Source organism: Centropristis striata, unplaced genomic scaffold (genome assembly GCF_030273125.1).
Source record: "Centropristis striata isolate RG_2023a ecotype Rhode Island unplaced genomic scaffold, C.striata_1.0 Scaffold_38, whole genome shotgun sequence".
NCBI classification, from domain to species: Eukaryota; Metazoa; Chordata; class Actinopteri; order Perciformes; family Serranidae; genus Centropristis; species Centropristis striata.
The window spans coordinates 1-23,686 of NW_026739054.1; the positions used below are offsets into that span (position 1 = coordinate 1).

The following is a 23,686-nucleotide window of genomic DNA, read 5'->3' on the forward strand; positions in this document are numbered from 1 at the left end:
ATATGTTAAACTCGAACTTTTGGGCTCCTTACTCGTGTGCTGCCCTCCACCCAGGTGAGGTTCCTGTTGATACGGAACTCCTGGCCAACCGGCAGTGATGCATCATAGTGTCCCACTGTCACCATCTCCACATTGCCACTCTTAGTTTTTTGCCAGTTAACCAGCTCATATGTAGCCACAGGATCCCCGTTGCCATCAAATAACACATCATAACCATTTCGAGAAAAATTTACTTTCTTTAACTGCATAAGAACCTGTGAGGATAAAATAAAGTAAGAGAAAATAAACGAAAAAATGTAAGCTGAAAGGTTGAGAATGTGCTTTTACAATACAGCCACTTTGTTAACTTCTTATAAAGATATAATTACTTTACTTTGCAACGAATACTCGTACTGCTGGATTTCCTGTTTAGACACAGTTACCTCTCAAGCTTTTATTCTACTAATTCACTTGTTGCTTCACAACGACTACTGATTACTTTAATACTCCTTGCTTCATGCACAACAGATTATTGCTTCACAATGAATACCTGTTGCTGTTAAAACAACAGATCTTCGCTTTTTAACAATTATTCATATTCCTGGGTTTCCTTTTAAGACAGTTACCTATCAGGATTTTATTGTACTAAACTAGTCGTTGCTTTGCACAAACGAGTTATTGTTTTGAGTATTTGTCGCCTTGTTATGAACAAAAAAAAAAAAAAATGGTCCAAGATTCCTGTTAACATACAGATACCATTGTGGGCTTTTATTTTGAAGGCCTGTCTCGTCATGACTTTGCTGGTTGCGTTGGTGTTTACGTCATCATTATAAAAGTGGAAAGGGGAGAGGCACACAATGTCTCATCAATCCCTCAAACTACTCTTTATTTAAAAAAAAAAAAACATGAGTCCTAGCAACAAAATGTTAGCATCATCAGAAAGAAAATTGTCTTCTGAATCCGTTGATGTAGGTTTCTTATTTGTATGAAAGAAAATGTGAGCAAAATCACAGTTTAGAAATTGGGATTTTTCTGTTTACATAAGTTTCATGGAACACTTAGTTGGAATTGCTGTCACAATCAGGCTCACTGAGCCAAATCTGTAAGTCTTATTGATTTCAGTGTAGGATGTTTGTGACAAGCACAAGATTCTCTACAATTTGCCCTAATCTGATTTGATAACATGTTTTTCAGAGAAAAATATCAGAAAAAAGTCCCAGCCTCTCTCCACTCTAGCTGTGATGTCATCCACTCTAGCTCTGAGCATTCCGCCGAATACACACCCATTATAAACTCTGAAACGCGCTGAAAAAAGCATCAAACATAAACTGCGATTTCATGACTATCGTGAGAGCAATCAAACTGTGACCCAATGAAGTCCCAAGTCTCAAAATACGCTTAAACTTCTGTGTTAAAGTATAGCGAATTGGCACAGCCCCAAATTGAGGTGTTTCTGAGCTCTGTGATTCTTTCACAGTTTTTTTTGCGTTTTTTACGAAATCAATGACCCGTTAAACAGGGACTCTCTGCTGAGTACACCGACACCTCATACAAGTCCACCGGACAAACGGTTCATTAGTTATGGAAAAGGGGGAGTGGCTAACCAAAAGACACATAGCGTGATGGTCAGTCAAGCTTTTAATACATTTTGATCCCAAAGGCTTTATGATGGTATTGACCAAGTTTGAAGTCAATCAGGTTAAATCTGTTGGAGGCGTTTGCAAAAGTATGCAAAGTGGTCGTGGTTAGACCATAAGGGGCTGGGCTTTATAAAATATTGTTATATAGAAGAGTTCAGGGCTGGACTCTTCTGAAGCAGGAGAAGTTTGGACCAGATCGGACAAAGTATGGCAAAGTTATAACAATCTCGTGTTTTATGCCAAGACATCAGATTTTGCCGCCACGCCACACCCACATAGTGTAACAATTGGTAAAGCTTTTAATAACTTTTGATCCCAAAGGCCGTCTGATGATACTGACTAAGTCTGAAGTTTAAGTCGAATTAAATCTGTAGGAGGAGTTTGATAAAGTATGCGGAGTGGAAATGGCAAAAAAAGTCAACAACAAAACACCATTTTCGATCCAAGATTGCTGACAATCCTGTTTGTTTTTGGGTATTCTTGAGACTTTTTGGTGCGTAATCCCATGATACAAATATGTACCAAATTTCGTGTCTCTACGACAAACCTGTTTCAGGGGTTCAATTCTAGGGGGCGCTATTAGGTCATTTTGCCACACCCATTTCTGAAACCAATGAAAGACGTACATTTTCGACTGGCTTGAAATTTTTCCAAATTTGGTGAGTTTTGGAAAATGATAAAGCCCTCAAAAAACTTGATTCATTTGACATTATAATAATAAATAGAACAATTTCAACAGGGTCCTCGCACTGTTAGTGCTCCGACCTTGGAAAAATGGTAAAGATGAAACATTTGCATTGCACTGATGGTGCAAATTGGCACAGCAGATAATGAAAATATAATTTGTTTCAATATCATGAATTTATACATTTTAAGTTTAAATAGGACATCGGTGTATTGGTGTGGTCACCTATTTGTTTTTCACTGACCTCTTCAGACTCTATCCTGGTGAATTTGTGACAGTGAGTTGTAGACTTTCTTTCCTGACACACTGCATTATGAATTGCATGTGCTATTGCATAAGCAGCCTTGTATACCATGTTTGTGATCCGGAGCTGAGATGTGTCAGTGTACGGATTCTGGAGCGTCTTTATGTCTTCACTTCCATCACACACTCTCTCGTTTGTGACTGCACCTAAAATCACAGAGAGACAGAGAAAAGGGATTTTTTTTTCAAACCTAAAAATTATAACTTATTGCAGCAACTCGTCTATATTGCAATGATATAGATGTAAAACATGCATTTTCAATTAAAAGCACTCTCAAAGCAAAAAACAGTTTTGCAGCAGTTCATTTATTTTTCAGTGGTTGCTGTTTCTATTTGTAAAAGCCTTATTTTTTAACCATCATTCACTAATTGAAAGGCCATTACTTCAATCCCTGACACTGGCAGTGTAGATGCTGAAAATCTTGAGCAAGATACTGAAGCCCAAAATGTTTGGTAGCACGTTGCGGTGGGTGAGTGCTGAATTATAGGGTTGCTAAGACTAGAAATGTAATTTAATCTATTTCAATGGGCAAACTTTTTATACAATAAAAAAACATAAAATTAATTTTACTGTGGTCTCATGTGTCTTTCTGACAGCTAACAGACTAACTGATTTTTTCCCTTAGGAATATATAAACTACTTTTGATATTTGATTTGATGTGCATGTTAAAAAACTGTATGTTTCAACTATAAAAAAAATTGTAATTTACATACTTACTAGACCCATCTTTATGTGTTTAAAATACGCAAAAGATCTGAAATTACTGTTGGTATAATATTTAATTACATGCAGACAAGCTTATACTTTAACTGATATGTGCTGTAATTACATTTTTTCTTCTCTATTTAGCTTAATGGCCTGGAGACTGTCTCTATATTGTGTGGGTGTTTTCTTGGCTTTAGTGTTGACATAAAAAACCCTGTAGCAAAGTTTATACAAAACCTTAAACAGGACAGCAGAATGCCAAAACCTGAACTGAAAGATCATAATTTCAAATGAGATGAAATAGATAAACCTTATTGTCTCCTCATTAGCCAGTTCAATAACAACAGATTTCTGATTCATGCAAATACTCGGATTTAGTCTAAAAGCAACAGCTGCTCCACTCAGATAGGCAGAGAAAACAACAAACCTAAAAAATAAGGGTAAGATCATAAGATTCAACTCTCTCACTTTTTTTCAGCCTGCAGTTGAATACATCCTCCCAGAACTCAGTGAGCAGTGGAGAGGCAGCCACTTTAGAGGGAGAGAGGTCCAGCAAGAAGTCTCTCAGACCTGGGATGACTGATCGCTCAATGCCAAATCCAATAGCTCCAGCACAGAAGCTGAAGCTCAGCATGTCTGGGTCTGTTACCCAGGCCTCAGTGCCTATCCACTGGCGAGGCGGAAAAGGCTCCTGAGAAAGCACTTCTAGCAAAATCTTCATCTCTGCATTCGATGTAAATGCCACAACAACCATAGATGTCGACCTGGAGAGACATTATACTTTAATTTTACATTAAATTATATCAGCACAAACATCAAATTGAGATCATAAACAAAAAAATACATGTGAGAGATAGCATCGAAAATTATAGTTCAGTATTTGGCCTCACTGTAGAAGAATGCCAATAACAAATATGACAGAAATACATGTGACAGTGTAAAAGACACAACATAAGTCTCTAAAATAATATGATATAAACATGAAATATTAGTATAATATATTAATAATATTAAATCTTAACACATTTTACGGTTCTTTGTGCAGAAGGTCAGTGTCAGCACAGGGCAAAAAGTAAAATCAGTGATGTAGAAACCTGCGGATAACGTCAGCTACTCTCTGGATCCTGCTACGTGGGTTGGTCCGATGAAAAGCTTCAGAGTATTCCACACAGATCCCCTCTCTGCGTGCTGCAGCCAGGAAAGACGCAATGCCATTATTGCCATAATCTGAATCCGACCGGACAGCACCTATCCAAGTCCAGCCAAAGTGTTTGACCAGCTTGGCCAGCGCGTCAGCCTGGAACTGGTCACTTGGGATTGTTCTGAAAAAACTCGGGTACTGCTGCTTATCAGACAGGCATGCGCAAGTGGCAAAGTGGCTCACCTAATGAAAAACAATAGTGTAATTATTTAACTGGACAAAACAATCAGCTCAAATTTATATTAAACATGCAGTTTGCTTTGAATTAAAAAACATTCACTTGAGGGATGTTAAAAGGCCCGAGGATGCGCGACATGCTGATGGATGACGTGGACCCTGGCCCATCAACAACTGCCATCACTTTACCAGACTGTGAGCAGTTGTCGCCGGTGTAAAACACCGGGTCCAGGCCGTTTGAAAGCTGGAATGCCACATGCACAACCACAGGCACCGAGGCACACGAGTCGTAGATCTGATAACCGAGTCTGATGCCCGGCAGCAGCTCCGTGCTGTTGTTAATCTCCTCGATGGCGAAGATCATTGCGCGTGAGAAGCGCAGTTCACGGGGTTTAATTCTGCACACAGAAACTCATGTCAACTCCATAAGCGCAATTCATATTGACTGTCAAAAACGTATGAATGCACTGCATCTGTGAACCAAATTGTCAGCACATCATAAAAAATTAATCCCACACTCTCCCTCTTACTAACCTCCCTTTGCACCTTAGTGGCTCAGGCATGTAGGTGTAGTTATGCTTAACTGTGTGCATGTTGACATGTTGGGAGAAAACACCACCAATAACATAGTCACCATCCACAGAAAAGACAGGTAGACGAGTGGTACCCTGAAGCTTACATTTTGCAGATTCAGCCTCAGAGCTGACCCTAGCACTAGAAACATTCAAGGCAAGAGCTGAGTTCAGCTCACACAGACCCAGAGACAGGATCAGGCTAATAGAGAGAGCAGTGATCTCCATCCCTCAACTGTCTGTGTGGGAATACTGCATGTGTGTTATCACTGGTTTATAGATTTTTCAGACAAACCGTCCCTCCTTCCACTGTACGTCAGCCTACTGTACACCAAAGAGAATTATTTCTATGGGCCGTATAATATTATCTTCACCTAGTGTCCATGTGTCTTTTCTCAAAGTTATCATTGTAAACACAAAATATCTTTCTAATTTTATGCAACCGTTATACCCTATGTTGTTTCTTTTTAGTTCATACAGCAGTTAAGTCTGAATAATGCACCTTTAATATCTTGTTTGTGTGGTTCAGTCCCATCCTACATAATGTGAACATGGAAATATTTTTGAAAAAAGCTTTTATGAAGATTTTATGACAGCATCAAGACAGAACACAGAACCAAGCCTTTTTTCTCTATTTTGACCTTGTTTATTTTCTCATTTAGCTCATCAAAAAATAATATTTGTTAAATAAGTTCATAACATGTTCAAAGAACATTCACAAAATGGCATTAAAATTCATGTCAATATTTAAGGGTGAAGACTGAGTTGAATTTGCACATCATAAGCATTATACTGTATGCTATGGGAAAATTTGTTCATTTATGTTGTCCAATTAGTGTTGATGGTAAATGTAGGTCAGTCAAGCAATACTCAGTGTCCAATTTATTGAAAAGGCTGAGTTCTCCTGCTCACAGAGACAGCAATAATAAGAGCAACACATTCTGTAGCATGGTAACTCAGATTTTCTGTAAATGTAGCACACACTGAGTTGTTTATTGGTTCCGTCATCTACATTTACCATCAAAACAGTTGGGAAATCCATTTCAATGCAGGCAAATTTCTCCTTTTTCTTTTTCTAAACGACATATATCTCAGGATTGATCTTTGCTCATTAAATGCTTCTTGGTGTTCTTCTCTGGCTTAAACAATATGATGAAACACTTTGGAGCAAATATACACAATATTAGTCCAAAACTGGAGGCCAGAATGGCAAATATCTCCACAGCCACAGTGAATTTCCCTGGAGAGCTGACGTATGCAGGGATAAAGGTGATCCACACTGCACAGAATATCAGCATGCTGAAGGTGATCAGCTTGGCTTCATTAAAATTATCAGGTAGTTTCCGAGCCAGGACAGCTAACACAAAGCAAAAGACAGCCAGCAGGCCGATGTACCCGAGCACAGCCCAGAACCCAACAGCTGAGCCTAATGCACACTCCAGGATGATTCTCTCCTTGTATGTTGTGAGGTTTTTCATTGGGAACGGAGGATTAAGAACCAACCAAATAGTACATATTATAACTTGAATGAACGTGAAAGACACTACAGTCATTCTTTGCTGTGTAGGCCCAAACCATTTCATCACATTGCTTCCTGGGAGTGTAGCTCTGAAGGCCATTAACACTACTATTGTTTTTCCAAGAACACAAGACATACAGAGGACAAAGGTGATCCCAAATGCTGTGTGGCGCAGCATGCAGGACCACTCAGAGGGCACTCCAATGAAAGTTAATGAACATAAGAAACACAGAGTCAGAGAGAAGAGCAGCAGGAAGCTCAGCTCAGAATTGTTGGCCCTGACAATCGGGGATGTCCTGTGACGATAGAACACAGCCGCTGTTATAATGGCAAGACAGGCACCACCAACTGAGAATGCAGCCAGGATGATTCCTAGGACCTCGTTGAAGGAAAGAAACTCTACAGGCTTGGGGAGACACGTGTCCCTCTCTGCATTAGGCCAGAACTCCTTGAGACACAGGAAACAATCAGGGGAATCTGAAAACAATAACCAAAGAGCCCTTTTAGGAAACATACTGTAAAATACTGTGTATGTTGTACAGTCAATATTTGGAGAAAATAAAAATACCTGTAACATTGCTAATCTCTCCCTCAGGACATGGTAAACAATCATAACAGCAGATGGGTTTTCCTTTCTGCAGCACTTTACGAGTTCCCGGAGGACAGCTGTCAGAGCACACTGACACAGGTACCTGGCACAAAGATACAAACAAACAAAATATCACATATTCAGATGTGTTACTTACAAAGCTTTGAGGTTAAAAGTTAAAGTAAGTAAAAATGTCGGAATTTGAAGTAGAGTGAAAGCTTCCCTTGCAGCTCTTCCCTCAACACAAAGTCAACAAACAGAGTCCTGGATAAGTGCTTCCTAGTTCGACAGTTTGATCACAGTTCACAAGCAGCCATTGCCATGATTGACAGCTGCTTTCAAGTCCACTCTGCTCTGTTTTTTTTTGTTTTTTGTTTTTTCATGTCGGTGAGGTGGATCGTTACAAATGAAGCTGAGCATACGTTTGGTCTGAAATACCTAACTTTATGCCTCATTCATTCATAGTTATCTTATACCCACTCCTAAGTCTTCTTCTGAATCAGCTGATTGGCGCACAGTCTTTAAGTTAAATCAACCATATTTTGCCAGAATCTCCAAAAATCAAGTCAAAGTACACATTTCTCATTTTCGGTGACTATACCACTACTACAGCTCAGCAAGGGAACAGTTTTTTTGTAAAAAGATTTGTAGTGGAGCGGCTAAGTGCTCATTTTTGCCAGAATCTTTCAGTTTATGATACAAGCGTGAAAATTGGCATGAACACTCTCCATGGGTAACTTAACAAGAAAATTGTCCGAGACATTTGAAATTTTAAGATGGCGGCCATTTTTCAAGATGGCCGACACCTAAGTGGAGCAGTTAAGTGATATAATGGTTTATTTGGTGATACAAGCATACAAATTGGCATGAGCAGTCTCTGTTGGTCACTTGACAATGACCCACCGACAGTTATTTGAATTTCCAAGATGGCGGCCATTTTTCAAGATGGCCAACACCTTAGTGGAGCAGTTAAGTGATATAATGGTATATTTGGTGATACAAGCATACACATTGGCATGAGCAGTCTCTGCTGGTCACTTGACAATAACCCACCCACAGTTACTTGAAATTCCAAGATGGCGGCCATTTTTCAAGATAGCCGACACCTTAGTGGAGCAATTGAATTATATAATGGTTTACAAGCATACAAATTGGCATGACCAGTATCTGTGGGTCACTTGACAATAACCCAACCACAGTTACTTGAAATTCCAAGATGGCGGCCATTTTTCAAGATGGCCGACACCTTAGTGGAGCAATTAAATTATATAATGGTTTATTTGGTGATACAAGCATAAAAATTGGCATAAGCAGTCTCCATGGGTCACTTGACAATAAGCCACCCACAGTTACTTGGGTTGACAAAAAAACACTCCCAGCCACTTGAAATTTCTATTTTCAAGATGGCCGCCCCCTGGATCCTCAAAACAAGTTTTAACACATCATAATACAGTTGTGTTGATTTGTTGATCATGGACAGATTAGACAAGAGTGAGTATCTGCACTACCAGGGCACACTGGTGATATATGACTGCTGTTAAACTCAGAGTGGGGTTCAATGTCAGCCAATTGTAAAGTTAGTCAAAGAAGAGACGACAAATCTCTGAGTAGTTTTAGTTAACCGGGTGGTGTACAGATCGTACAGGGTAAAAATGGCATTGGATGAACGATTGGACTAAGTGTAGGGTTAAGGCATGAACTTAGTTGTATCCCATACATCAAAGTGCTTATTAAAAGGTGGTAAAAGGCTAAACCCTCGGCCTCTGCCTTTGAATTTGCTGCAGACATTGCAGAAGCCATTATAACAGTTGAGAAAACAAACAGCAGGACACCAAGATCATACTGGTTATGATACCATTGCAAGAAATGTTCCATTATTTCATAAAATAAATGCTCTGCCTATCTTACGTAGTCCAACCCGACTAGATGAAGGTGATGGCATAGAAAGCACATTGACAAGAAACAGAGCAAAATATTATTCAAGCTGTAAACTTATGTTCAACAACACACAGCTGGAAAGGGCACAAAAAAAGGCATCTACTGCTGCTAAAGACACTAAAAATACCAAAGATATCCATGTCAAGAGGTCAAGAAGATCTCAGGCTTCTTATGAGGCTGGATATGTGTGGGGACAGGCATTGAAGAGACACCCACAAATGCTGAGCCCGTCCGACTGGGGATGGGTTAAACGGGACAAGGAGAGGAAAGTCGTCTGGACTCCACTTCCACCTATTGCGGAGAGTTGTTGGGAGTTGACAAAATGTGGGTGCACCAAGGCTTGTACTGGAAAGTGAAAGTGCTACAGATATGGACTCAGTTGCCCCTGCTAGAACTTATTTGCTTGTTTCTTTTGCCAGTGTTATTCCTTGTTGTCCTTTGTGTTTTAAAGAGTAGGCCTATGGCTCGGCTTCCCCTCGCCACATCGGCAAATTATGTTCTATTTTGTCACCAGCCTATTACTGTGACATGTTCAGTTTTTACTTTGTAACATTGCTTTCACATTTTCAGTTTAGTTCCCTAGTATAGTTTCAGATACTGTTTGTCATGGTTCCACGTCAGCCAGAGCTGCTGTTGCCTCTGGATCTGTCATTATTGCCATTCAGTATTAACCATTGCTCAATTATTATTTTGGAGCACTGTCCGTTCAGCACCACAACTGTGTTTCCCAATCCCTTAGTATTTATTTGGCATGTTTAATGGCAGTAGTAATGGTTAGTAATACAAAAAAGTAATTTAAAAAACTATTTAAAAAAGCCCTCATGGTAAGGGAGCCTGTGTACCTCGGTGAACCCAGAGAGCTACGCCGGTGGGAGGGATCTCCTGTCAGGTTTTACCAAACTGGACAGGTCGTGGGCAAGGAGTCAAAGCACAGTCAAACAACCTCTCTTGAGGAACCCAATACATTTCTATGAGAAAATTCATAATTTAAAGGTCCACGTGGCCACATCCTGAAAAAAAAATTGCCGCCTTGAAATTTCAAGTAGCTGTGGCTGGCTTATTGTCAAGTGACCGACAGATACTGCTCATGCCAGTTTTTTTGGTATGTCACCCAATAAACCATTGTATCACTTAACTGCTCCACTAAGGTGTCGGCCATCTTGAAAAATGGCCGCTATCTTGGAATTTCAAGTAACTGTGCGTTGCTTATTGTCAAGTGACCTACAGATACTGCTCATGCCAATTTTTATGCTTGTATCACCAAATAAACCATTATATCATTCAATTGCTCCACTAATGTGTCGGCCATCTTGAAAAATGGCCGCCATCTTAGAATTTCAAGTAACTGTGGGTGGGTTATTGTGAAGTGACCCACAGATACTGCTCATGCCAATTTTTATGCTTGTATCACCAAATAAACCATTATATAATTTAATTGCGCCACTAAGGTGTCGGCCATCTTGAAAAATGGCCGCCATCTTACAATTTCAAATGTCTTGGACAATTTTCTTGTTAAGTGACCCATGGAGACTGCTCATGCCAATTTTTATGCTTGTATCACCAAATAAACCATTATATCATTCAATTGCTCCACTAAGGTGTCCGCCATCTTGAAAAATGGCCGCCATCTTGAAATTTCAAGTAACTGTGGGTGGGTTATTGTCAAGTGACCAACAGAGACTGCTCATGCCAATTTGTATGCTTGTATCACCAAATAAACCATTATATCACTTAACTGCTCCACTTAGGTGTCGGCCATCTTGAAAAATGGCCGCCATCTTAAAATTTTAAATGTCTCGGACAATTTTCTTGTCAAGTGACCCATGGAGAGTGTTCATGCCAATTTTCACGCTTGTATCATAAACTGAAAGATTATATCACTTAGCCGCTCCACTATTAGGGGTCTTTTCAAAAATGCTTCTACTTGGAATTAATCTTATCTCAAACCAAAACACTTCATAGCATGTAAGACTGTCAAATTTTAAATTTAAATAAGTTAAACTAGAGCTTTTGGGCTCCTTACTTGTGTGCTGCCCTCCACCCAGGTGAGGTTCCTGTTGATACGGAACTCTCTGCCCACCGGCAGTGATGCATCGTAGTTTCCCACTGTCACCAACTCGATGTTGCCACTCTCAGTTTTTTGCCAGTTCACCAGCTCATATGTGGCCACAGGATCCCCGTTGGCATCAAATGACACATCATAACCATTTTGCGAAAAATGTACTTTCTTGAACTGAATAAGTACCTGTGAGGATGAAGTAAATAATTTATATGTAAATAAAACATATTTAAAATGATAACAATTTAATTCCATAAAAAAATGTATATTATTACTAAAATAAGGGCATTGATTTGTTCACCTAGTGGTTTCAACTGACCTCTTCAGACTCTATCCTGGTGAATTTGTCACACTGAGTTGTAGACTTTCTTTCCTGACACACTGCATTATGAATGGCATGTGCTGTTGCATAAACAGCCTTGTATACCATGTTAGTGATCCGGAGCTGAGATGTGTCAGTGTAAGGAGTCTTTATGGTCTCGATGTCTTCAGTTCCATCACACACACTCTCATTTGAAGCTGCACCTAAAACACACAGATTTAGAAAGGTGAGGTTTTATCAACATTCATTTTTCCCCCTATGTTTATATTGCTCTTTTTTAACCTGGATAACATGACTTGTAGAAACTCAGACATCTAAATTGCTCTAAGCTGATGTTTCAGTTTGTATCAGTGCTATTTGTAAAATTTTATCTTTCTCACTTAATAAGAGATGCACCTTATTGCTACCTCATAACTAAGTTCAATAACAACAGCTTTCCTATTCATGCTAAATCTGGGATTTAGTCTAACAGCAATTGCTGCTTCACTCAGATAGACAAGGGAAAAACAACAAAACTGAAGGACCCAACACACAAGGACCCAAACTTAACTTTCAACTCTCTCACTTTTTCTCAGCCTGCAGTTGAATACATCCTCCCAGAACTCAGTGAGCAGTGGAGAGGCAGCCACTTTAGAGGGAGAGAGGTCCAGGAGGAAGTCTCTCAGACCTGGGATGACTGATTGCTCAATGCCAAATCCAATAGCTCCAGCACAGAAGCTGAACCTCAGCATGTCTGGGTCTGTTACCCAGGCCTCACTGCCTATCCACTGGCGAGGTGGAGATGGCTCAAGAGAAAGCTCCTCTAGCAAAATCCTCATCTCTCCAGGGGATGTAAATGCCACAACAACCATAGCTGTCGACCTGGAGATATTGTGCATTTTATATTATACCAACAATATTTGATCTCAAGATTAATTTCCAATGCCACTGGTATTACAGAACAAAATTAATTTGATATTGTAGGCCAACTGCATTTTTAATGTTTTGTGTGCCGTAGTTAAGCACAGTGAAAAAGTACAATCAGTGATGTAGAAACCTGCGGATAACGTCAGCTACTCTCTGGATCCTGCTACGTGGGTTGGTCCGATAGAAAGCTTCAGAGTATTCCACACAGATACCCTCTCTGCGTGCTGCGGCCAGGAAAGACGCCATGCCATTATTGCCATAATCTGAATCCGACCGGACAGCACCTATCCAAGTCCAGCCAAAGTGTTTGACCAGCTTGGCCAGCGCGTCAGCCTGGAACTGGTCACTTGGGATTGTTCTGAAGAAACTCGGATACTGCTCCTTATCAGACAGGCATGCACAAGTGGCAAAGTGACTCACCTAACGAAAACAACGGTGCAATTATTTAACGGGACAAAACAATCAGCACACGTTAATATTAAACACTCAATTTGCTAGAAATTCAAACATTTACTTGAGGGATGTTAAAAGGCCCAATGATGCGCGACATGCTGATGGATGGCGTGGACCCAGACTCACCAACAACTGCCATCACCATACCAGACTGTGAGCAGTTGTCGCCGGTGTAAAACACCGGGTCCAGGCCGTTTGAAAGCTGGAATGCCACATGCACCGCCACGGGCACCGAGGCACACGAGTCGTAGATCTGATAACCGAGTCTGATGCCCGGCAGCAGCTCCGTGCTGTTGTTAATCTCCTCGATGGCGAAGATCATTGCGCGTGAGAAGCGCAGCTCACGGGACACAACACTGCAAACAGACACTAATGTTAAACTTCATGAGGACTTTAAAAAAATAAATAAAATAATTGCAATACATTGTTATGGACAGTAAGTGATAGCTGAATTGCATCTATGAAATGAAAAAAGGGCTTACATCAGTTGCCTGAAAACCAAAAATCTACAAAGAGGGTGATTAATAATGATTGTTTTTTTATCCTAGTAAAGATTTATCACTTGTTAAAGACATCCATATTTTCATTAAAAAATGCAACGACAAACTTTTATTTTTAAAATAGCCTCCTATTATTTACTATTTTTATTATTATAATACCATCCAAAAACAGAAGAAAAAAAGGGTTTGGATTAAAAGGTTTCATTACAACACAAAAAGCTGAGGAACACAATTGCACATAATGCAAAAAAAAATCAAAGCATTTCTATCCCCTCACATTTTGACATCCTATTAACTCCCACTTGTCCGTCTTACTAACCTCCCCGTGCACCTTAGTGGCTCAGGCATGTAAGTGTAGTTTTGCTCCACTACCTGCATGTAGTGGTGTATGGCAAAAACACCCCCAATAATGTAGTCACCATCCACTGAGAATGCTGGTTGACGAGTGGTACCCTGGAGCTTACATTTCTCATATGTAGCCTCAGAGTTGACCCTAGCACCAGAAACATTTAAAGCAAGAGCTGAGTTCAGCTCACACAGACCCAGAGACAGGATCAGGCTAATAGAGAGAGCAGAGAGCTCCATCCCTCAACTGTCTGCATGTGATCATATTGCATGTTTTCACCAGTTTATATAGATTTTCATAGAAAAGCTTCCCTCCTTCTACTGTACGTCAGTTTACTGTACATATGAGAGAAGATACTCTTACCCAGTGCCCCTGATGAAGTATTTTTAATGGGTTATATTTATAATATATTATTCATTAGGAGACCACATCTCTGTTCTTCTCATGTAAAGTTATCAATGTAAACACAAAAATAAAATTTGGTGTCAAGACAGAACTCATTCCGATGCATTTTTGTTGTGACTTTATTTTATATTTTCAGGCAACGATATATCTTCAAATAATATTTGAAATAAAACAACAATACATTAAAAAGACATGCATAAAATGCCACTCATATTAACATACAAATTTAATGTAACGTGATTTGTAAATAATTGAATCAACAAGGTGAAGCTGAATGTGTACAACCTCTATAGTATATGTTGCCACCTTTCTCCAAACCTCATATTTCTCAGGATTGATTTTTGTTCATTAAATGCTTCTTGGTGTTCTTCTCTGGCTTAAACAATATGATGAAACACTTTGGAGCAAATATACACAATATTAGTCCAAAACTGGAGGCCAGAATGGCAAATATCTCCACAGCCACAGTGAATTTCCCTGGAGAGCTGACATATGCAGGGATAAAGGTGATCCACACTGCACAGAATATCAGCATGCTGAAGGTGATCAGCTTGGCTTCATTAAAATTATCAGGTAGTTTCCGAGCCAGGACAGCTAACACAAAGCAAAAGACAGCCAGCAGGCCGATGTACCCGAGCACAGCCCAGAACCCAACAGCTGAGCCTAATGCACACTCCAGGATGATTCTCTCCTTGTATGTTGTGAGGTTTTTCATTGGGAACGGAGGATTAAGAACCAACCAAATAGTACATATTATAACTTGAATGAACGTGAAAGACACTACAGTCATTCTTTGCTGTGTAGGCCCAAACCATTTCATCACATTGCTTCCTGGGAGTGTAGCTCTGAAGGCCATTAACACTACTATTGTTTTTCCAAGAACACAAGACATACAGAGGACAAAGGTGATCCCAAATGCTGTGTGGCGCAGCATGCAGGACCACTCAGAGGGCGCTCCAATGAAAGTTAATGAACATAAGAAACACAGAGTCAGAGAGAAGAGCAGCAGGAAGCTCAGCTCAGAGTTGTTGGCCCTGACAATCGGGGATGTCCTGTGACAATAGAACACAGCCGCTGTTATCATGGCAAGACAGGCACCACCAACTGAGAATGCAGCCAGGATGATTCCTAGGACCTCGTTGAAGGAAAGAAACTCTACAGGCTTGGGGAGACACGTGTCCCTCTCTGCATTAGGCCAGAACTCCTTGAGGCATGGGAAACAATCAGAGGAATCTGAATATAAAGCAAAGGGGCTTTTAGGAGACATACTGTAAAGTACTGTATGTTGTACAGTCAATATATATTTGGAGAAAATAAAAATACCTGTAGCATTGCTAATCTCTCCCTCAGGACATGGTAAACAATCATAACAGCAGATGGGTTTTCCTTTCTGCAGCACTTTACGAGTTCCTGGAGGACAGCTGTCAGAGCACACTGACACAGGTACCTGGCACAAAGAAACAAACAAAATATCATATATTCAGATGTTCTACACAGCTCTGAGGTTAAAAAGCTAAAGTAGATTAAAAAAGCCAGAATTTAAAGTGGAGTGAAAGCTTCTCTTGAACAAAGTCAACAAACAGAATCTTGGAAAAGTGCTTCCTAGTTTGACTGCAGATCACAAGCAGCCATTAACATGATTTACTGCTACGTTTGAGTCCACTTGGCTCTGATTGGTCATTTTCTTTCAGGTGAGGTGTTTTCTTATGAATGAAGATTAGTGTAATCTCTCACACACTCATCATGTTTTTTCAAAATTAGCTGATCATCGGCATGAATTCTTTAAATTACCCCAATCAAATTTTGCCCAAGTCGCCAACAATCTTCATTCAAGGGAACATTTTTGGATAAGATGAAGGGGTAGTATTATGCAAGAATGCTGTAACTTTGTTATTAATCTTTTTACAGCAGGTATAGGCATGAGGAACATGGATTGACTAGAGCAGCTGGCCAACCATCAGCCCTATGGCTGCTGGACCTCTATGCAGCCATCGACACTGTTAACCACCAAATCCTCCTCTCTACACTTACAAAACTTGGTATATCAGGTTCTGCCCTCTGATGGTTCACACCCTACCTTGCAGGGAGATCTTTAAAAGTATTATGGAAGGGAGAAGTATCCAAACTACAAAATCTTTCCACTGGGGTGCCTCAAGGATCAGTGCTAGGCCCCCTTCTTTTCTCAATTTACACCACCTCACTTGGTGCAATCATTCGCAATCATGGATTCTCATCCCATTGTTTTTGTAATGATACCCAGCTGTTCCTTCCCTTCCCAGCAAACAAACCCACATTCTGAACTCTTACCTCTGCTCACCTTGCGGACACATCAACATGGATGTCATGACTGATGACCAACTGACCTTCAAGGTTCATGTGTCCTCAATTGCAAGACTGTGTGGGTTCGCCTTATACAACATCAGGAAATTCAGACCCTACCTGACCAAGCAAACAACACAACTCCTGGTTCAGGCCCTCGGGACATCACACTTGGGCTACTGCAACTCTCTACTTGCAGGACTCCCTGCATGCACCACCAAGCCTCTGCAGATGATCCAGAACGCAGCGACGCATCTGGTCTTCAACCAGCCCAAGAGAGCACATGTCACTCCGCTACTCATCTTTCTGCACTGGCTCCCAGTCGCAGCCTACATCAAATTCAAAGCCCTGTCTCTTGCATACAAAATAGCAACTTGGCACATCCCTTGCATATCTGACCTCCTTTGTTCTGGTCCACATACCCTCCCGCCCACTGTGCTCTTCGTGGTGAAAGACGTCTGGCTCCTCCGCCGCTGCAGGGCTCTACATCTCAAACCAGACTCTTCTCCTCTGTAGTTCCCCGGTGGTGGAAGGACCTTCCAAACTCCATCCGATCTGCTGAGTCCTTATCAATTTTTAAGAAGAGACTGAAGACCCAACTCTTTACTGACACCTTCACACTTGATCGACACAAATGACACATTAAGTATCGCACTGACTGCTTGCGCAACCTAAAAACACTTAGGTCCTAATGGACTCAAACTTAACCCACGGGACTTACTCTTGCTATGCTTCTTGACTTCATCTTTGCTTGTGGTGTATTACCTCTCATTTGTACGTCGGTTTGGATATAAGCGTCTGCCAAATGACATTGTAGAATTGGACCAAAAACAATTCATACCATGTAAGACTTTCAGATTTTATACTTAAATATGTTAAACTCGAACTTTTGGGCTCCTTACTCGTGTGCTGCCCTCCACCCAGGTGAGGTTCCTGTTGATACGGAACTCCTGGCCAACCGGCAGTGATGCATCATAGTGTCCCACTGTCACCATCTCCACATTGCCACTCTTAGTTTTTTGCCAGTTAACCAGCTCATATGTAGCCACAGGATCCCCGTTGCCATCAAATAACACATCATAACCATTTCGAGAAAAATTTACTTTCTTTAACTGCATAAGAACCTGTGAGGATAAAATAAAGTAAGAGAAAATAAACGAAAAAATGTAAGCTGAAAGGTTGAGAATGTGCTTTTACAATACAGCCACTTTGTTAACTTCTTATAAAGATATAATTACTTTACTTTGCAACGAATACTCGTACTGCTGGATTTCCTGTTTAGACACAGTTACCTCTCAAGCTTTTATTCTACTAATTCACTTGTTGCTTCACAACGACTACTGATTACTTTAATACTCCTTGCTTCATGCACAACAGATTATTGCTTCACAATGAATACCTGTTGCTGTTAAAACAACAGATCTTCGCTTTTTAACAATTATTCATATTCCTGGGTTTCCTTTTAAGACAGTTACCTATCAGGATTTTATTGTACTAAACTAGTCGTTGCTTTGCACAAACGAGTTATTGTTTTGAGTATTTGTCGCCTTGTTATGAACAAAAAAAAAAAAAAATGGTCCAAGATTCCTGTTAACATACAGATACCATTGTGGGCTTTTATTTTGAAGGCCTGTCTCGTCATGACTTTGCTGGTTGCGTTGGTGTTTACGTCATCATTATAAAAGTGGAAAGGGGAGAGGCACACAATGTCTCATCAATCCCTCAAACTACTCTTTATTTAAAAAAAAACAAAACATGAGTCCTAGCAACAAAATATTAGCATCATCAGAAAGAAAATTGTCTTCTGAATCCGTTGATGTAGGTTTCTTATTTGTATGAAAGAAAATGTGAGCAAAATCACAGTTTAGAAATTGGGATTTTTCTGTTTACATAAGTTTCATGGAACATTTAGTTGGAATTGCTGTCACAATCAGGCTCACTGAGCCAAATCTGTAAGTCTTATTGATTTCAGTGTAGGATGTTTGTGACAAGCACAAGATTCTCTACAATTTGCCCTAATCTGATTTGATAACATGTTTTTCAGAGAAAAATATCAGAAAAAAGTCCCAGCCTCTCTCCACTCTAGCTGTGATGTCATCCACTCTAGCTCTGAGCATTCCGCCGAATACACACCCATTATAAACTCTGAAACGCGCTGAAAAAAGCATCAAACATAAACTGCGATTTCATGACTATCGTGAGAGCAATCAAACTGTGACCCAATGAAGTCCCAAGTCTCAAAATACGCTTAAACTTCTGTGTTAAAGTATAGCGAATTGGCACAGCCCCAAATTGAGGTGTTTCTGAGCTCTGTGATTCTTTCACAGTTTTTTTTGCGTTTTTTACGAAATCAATGACCCGTTAAACAGGGACTCTCTGCTGAGTACACCGACACCTCATACAAGTCCACCGGACAAACGGTTCATTAGTTATGGAAAAGGGGGAGTGGCTAACCAAAAGACACATAGCGTGATGGTCAGTCAAGCTTTTAATACATTTTGATCCCAAAGGCTTTATGATGGTATTGACCAAGTTTGAAGTCAATCAGGTTAAATCTGTTGGAGGCGTTTGCAAAAGTATGCAAAGTGGTCGTGGTTAGACCATAAGGGGCTGGGCTTTATAAAATATTGTTATATAGAAGAGTTCAGGGCTGGACTCTTCTGAAGCAGGAGAAGTTTGGACCAGATCGGACAAAGTATGGCAAAGTTATAACAATCTCGTGTTTTATGCCAAGACATCAGATTTTGCCGCCACGCCACACCCACATAGTGTAACAATTGGTAAAGCTTTTAATAACTTTTGATCCCAAAGGCCGTCTGATGATACTGACTAAGTCTGAAGTTTAAGTCGAATTAAATCTGTAGGAGGAGTTTGATAAAGTATGCGGAGTGGAAATGGCAAAAAAAGTCAACAACAAAACACCATTTTCGATCCAAGATTGCTGACAATCCTGTTTGTTTTTGGGTATTCTTGAGACTTTTTGGTGCGTAATCCCATGATACAAATATGTACCAAATTTCGTGTCTCTACGACAAACCTGTTTCAGGGGTTCAATTCTAGGGGGCGCTATTAGGTCATTTTGCCACACCCATTTCTGAAACCAATGAAAGACGTACATTTTCGACTGGCTTGAAATTTTTCCAAATTTGGTGAGTTTTGGAAAATGATAAAGCCCTCAAAAAACTTGATTCATTTGACATTATAATAATAAATAGAACAATTTCAACAGGGTCCTCGCACTGTTAGTGCTCCGACCTTGGAAAAATGGTAAAGATGAAACATTTGCATTGCACTGATGGTGCAAATTGGCACAGCAGATAATGAAAATATAATTTGTTTCAATATCATGAATTTATACATTTTAAGTTTAAATAGGACATCGGTGTATTGGTGTGGTCACCTATTTGTTTTTCACTGACCTCTTCAGACTCTATCCTGGTGAATTTGTGACAGTGAGTTGTAGACTTTCTTTCCTGACACACTGCATTATGAATTGCATGTGCTATTGCATAAGCAGCCTTGTATACCATGTTTGTGATCCGGAGCTGAGATGTGTCAGTGTACGGATTCTGGAGCGTCTTTATGTCTTCACTTCCATCACACACTCTCTCGTTTGTGACTGCACCTAAAATCACAGAGAGACAGAGAAAAGGGATTTTTTTTTCAAACCTAAAAATTATAACTTATTGCAGCAACTCGTCTATATTGCAATGATATAGATGTAAAACATGCATTTTCAATTAAAAGCACTCTCAAAGCAAAAAACAGTTTTGCAGCAGTTCATTTATTTTTCAGTGGTTGCTGTTTCTATTTGTAAAAGCCTTATTTTTTAACCATCATTCACTAATTGAAAGGCCATTACTTCAATCCCTGACACTGGCAGTGTAGATGCTGAAAATCTTGAGCAAGATACTGAAGCCCAAAATGTTTGGTAGCACGTTGCGGTGGGTGAGTGCTGAATTATAGGGTTGCTAAGACTAGAAATGCAATTTAATCTATTTCAATGGACAAACTTTTTATACAATAAAAAAACATAAAATTAATTTTACTGTGGTCTCATGTGTCTTTCTGACAGCTAACAGACTAACTGATTTTTTCCCTTAGGAATATATAAACTACTTTTGATATTTGATTTGATGTGCATGTTAAAAAACTGTATGTTTCAACTATAAAAAAAATTGTAATTTACATACTTACTAGACCCATCTTTATGTGTTTAAAATACGCAAAAGATCTGAAATTACTGTTGGTATAATATTTAATTACATGCAGACAAGCTTATACTTTAACTGATATGTGCTGTAATTACATTTTTTCTTCTCTATTTAGCTTAATGGCCTGGAGACTGTCTCTATATTGTGTGGGTGTTTTCTTGGCTTTAGTGTTGACATAAAAAACCCTGTAGCAAAGTTTATACAAAACCTTAAACAGGACAGCAGAATGCCAAAACCTGAACTGAAAGATCATAATTTCAAATGAGATGAAATAGATAAACCTTATTGTCTCCTCATTAGCCAGTTCAATAACAACAGATTTCTGATTCATGCAAATACTCGGATTTAGTCTAAAAGCAACAGCTGCTCCACTCAGATAGGCAGAGAAAACAACAAACCTAAAAAATAAGGGTAAGATCATAAGATTCAACTCTCTCACTTTTTTTCAGCCTGCAGTTGAATACATCCTCCCAGAACTCAGTGAGCAGTGGAGAGGCAGCCACTTTAGAGGGAGAGAGGTCCAGCAAGAAGTCTCTCAGACCTGGGATGACTGATTGCTCAATGCCAAATCCAATAGCTCCAGCACAGAAGCTGAAGCTCAGCATGTCTGGGTCTGTTACCCAGGCCTCAGTGCCTATCCACTGGCGAGGCGGAAAAGGCTCCTGAGAAAGCACTTCTAGCAAAATCTTCATCTCTGCATTCGATGTAAATGCCACAACAACCATAGATGTCGACCTGGAGAGACATTATACTTTAATTTTACATTAAATTATATCAGCACAAACATCAAATTGAGATCATAAACAAAAAAATACATGTGAGAGATAGCATCGAAAATTATAGTTCAGTATTTGGCCTCACTGTAGAAGAATGCCAATAACAAATATGACAGAAATACATGTGACAGTGTAAAAGACACAACATAAGTCTCTAAAATAATATGATATAAACATGAAATATTAGTATAATATATTAATAATATTAAATCTTAACACATTTTACGGTTCTTTGTGCAGAAGGTCAGTGTCAGCACAGGGCAAAAAGTAAAATCAGTGATGTAGAAACCTGCGGATAACGTCAGCTACTCTCTGGATCCTGCTACGTGGGTTGGTCCGATGAAAAGCTTCAGAGTATTCCACACAGATCCCCTCTCTGCGTGCTGCAGCCAGGAAAGACGCAATGCCATTATTGCCATAATCTGAATCCGACCGGACAGCACCTATCCAAGTCCAGCCAAAGTGTTTGACCAGCTTGGCCAGCGCGTCAGCCTGGAACTGGTCACTTGGGATTGTTCTGAAAAAACTCGGGTACTGCTGCTTATCAGACAGGCATGCGCAAGTGGCAAAGTGGCTCACCTAATGAAAAACAATAGTGTAATTATTTAACTGGACAAAACAATCAGCTCAAATTTATATTAAACATGCAGTTTGCTTTGAATTAAAAAACATTCACTTGAGGGATGTTAAAAGGCCCGAGGATGCGCGACATGCTGATGGATGACGTGGACCCTGGCCCATCAACAACTCCCATCACTTTACCAGACTGTGAGCAGTTGTCGCCGGTGTAAAACATCGGGTCCAGGCCGTTTGAAAGCTGGAATGCCACATGCACAACCACAGGCACCGAGGCACACGAGTCGTAGATCTGATAACCGAGTCTGATGCCCGGCAGCAGCTCCGTGCTGTTGTTAATCTCCTCGATGGCGAAGATCATTGCGCGTGAGAAGCGCAGTTCACGGGGTTTAATTCTGCACACAGAAACTCATGTCAACTCCATAAGCGCAATTCATATTGACTGTCAAAAACGTATGAATGCACTGCATCTGTGAACCAAATTGTCAGCACATCATAAAAAATTAATCCCACACTCTCCCTCTTACTAACCTCCCTTTGCACCTTAGTGGCTCAGGCATGTAGGTGTAGTTATGCTTAACTGTGTGCATGTTGATATGTTGGGAGAAAACACCACCAATAACATAGTCACCATCCACAGAAAAGACAGGTAGACGAGTGGTACCCTGAAGCTTACATTTTGCAGATTCAGCCTCAGAGCTGACCCTAGCACTAGAAACATTCAAGGCAAGAGCTGAGTTCAGCTCACACAGACCCAGAGACAGGATCAGGCTAATAGAGAGAGCAGTGATCTCCATCCCTCAACTGTCTGTGTGGGAATACTGCATGTGTGTTATCACTGGTTTATAGATTTTTCAGACAAACCGTCCCTCCTTCCACTGTACGTCAGCCTACTGTACACCAAAGAGAATTATTTCTATGGGCCGTATAATATTATCTTCACCTAGTGTCCATGTGTCTTTTCTCAAAGTTATCATTGTAAACACAAAATATCTTTCTAATTTTATGCAACCGTTATACCCTATGTTGTTTCTTTTTAGTTCATACAGCAGTTAAGTCTGAATAATGCACCTTTAATATCTTGTTTGTGTGGTTCAGTCCCATCCTACATAATGTGAACATGGAAATATTTTTGAAAAAAGCTTTTATGAAGATTTTATGACAGCATCAAGACAGAACACAGAACCAAGCCTTTTTTCTCTATTTTGACCTTGTTTATTTTCTCATTTAGCTCATCAAAAAATAATATTTGTTAAATAAGTTCATAACATGTTCAAAGAACATTCACAAAATGGCATTAAAATTCATGTCAATATTTAAGGGTGAAGACTGAGTTGAATTTGCACATCATAAGCATTATACTGTATGCTATGGGAAAATTTGTTCATTTATGTTGTCCAATTAGTGTTGATGGTAAATGTAGGTCAGTCAAGCAATACTCAGTGTCCAATTTATTGAAAAGGCTGAGTTCTCCTGCTCACAGAGACAGCAACAATAAGA

General features: G+C 39.9%; 2 protein-coding genes across 2 annotated transcripts; both read right to left on the bottom strand.

Moving 5' to 3' along the window:
* Positions 1-5,873: 5,873 nt before the first annotated feature.
* LOC131968024 (extracellular calcium-sensing receptor-like) lies at positions 5,874-13,967 on the bottom strand. Its single transcript, XM_059328772.1, has 8 exons — positions 13,870-13,967; positions 13,112-13,406; positions 12,728-13,017; positions 12,257-12,552; positions 11,689-11,894; positions 11,334-11,555; positions 7,352-7,475; positions 5,874-7,260 (listed from the first exon to the last, which is right to left on the bottom strand). The coding sequence occupies exons 1-8, from the start codon at positions 13,926-13,928 to the stop codon at positions 6,356-6,358; spliced, it is 2,397 nt and encodes a 798-aa protein (XP_059184755.1). The 5' UTR covers positions 13,929-13,967; the 3' UTR covers positions 5,874-6,355.
* A 350-nt stretch (positions 13,968-14,317) lies between these two features.
* Positions 14,318-22,776, bottom strand: LOC131968018 (extracellular calcium-sensing receptor-like). The gene is made up of 8 exons (XM_059328765.1): positions 22,718-22,776; positions 22,287-22,581; positions 21,900-22,189; positions 21,274-21,569; positions 20,040-20,245; positions 17,523-17,744; positions 15,625-15,748; positions 14,318-15,534 (listed from the first exon to the last, which is right to left on the bottom strand). Exons 1-8 carry the CDS (start codon positions 22,774-22,776, stop codon positions 14,630-14,632), a joined length of 2,397 nt encoding a protein of 798 aa, XP_059184748.1. The 3' UTR covers positions 14,318-14,629.
* Positions 22,777-23,686: the final 910 nt, after the last annotated feature.

Excerpts from the sequence above, each read along its gene's own strand:
- LOC131968024 (XM_059328772.1), bottom strand. The coding sequence starts at position 13,928 with ATGCAGGTAGTGGAGCAAAACTACACTTACATGCCTGAGCCACTAAGG. Across the intron at positions 13,407-13,869 it reads CCACTAAGGTGCACGGGGAG|TGTTGTGTCCCGTGAGCTGC; the intron begins GTTAGTAAGACG and ends GTCTGTTTGCAG. Across the intron at positions 12,553-12,727 it reads GTAGCTGACGTTATCCGCAG|GTCGACAGCTATGGTTGTTG; the intron begins GTTTCTACATCA and ends CAATATCTCCAG.
- LOC131968018 (XM_059328765.1), bottom strand. The coding sequence starts at position 22,776 with ATGCACACAGTTAAGCATAACTACACCTACATGCCTGAGCCACTAAGG. Across the intron at positions 22,582-22,717 it reads CCACTAAGGTGCAAAGGGAG|AATTAAACCCCGTGAACTGC; the intron begins GTTAGTAAGAGG and ends TTCTGTGTGCAG. Across the intron at positions 22,190-22,286 it reads GGCCTTTTAACATCCCTCAA|GTGAGCCACTTTGCCACTTG; the intron begins GTGAATGTTTTT and ends GTTTTTCATTAG.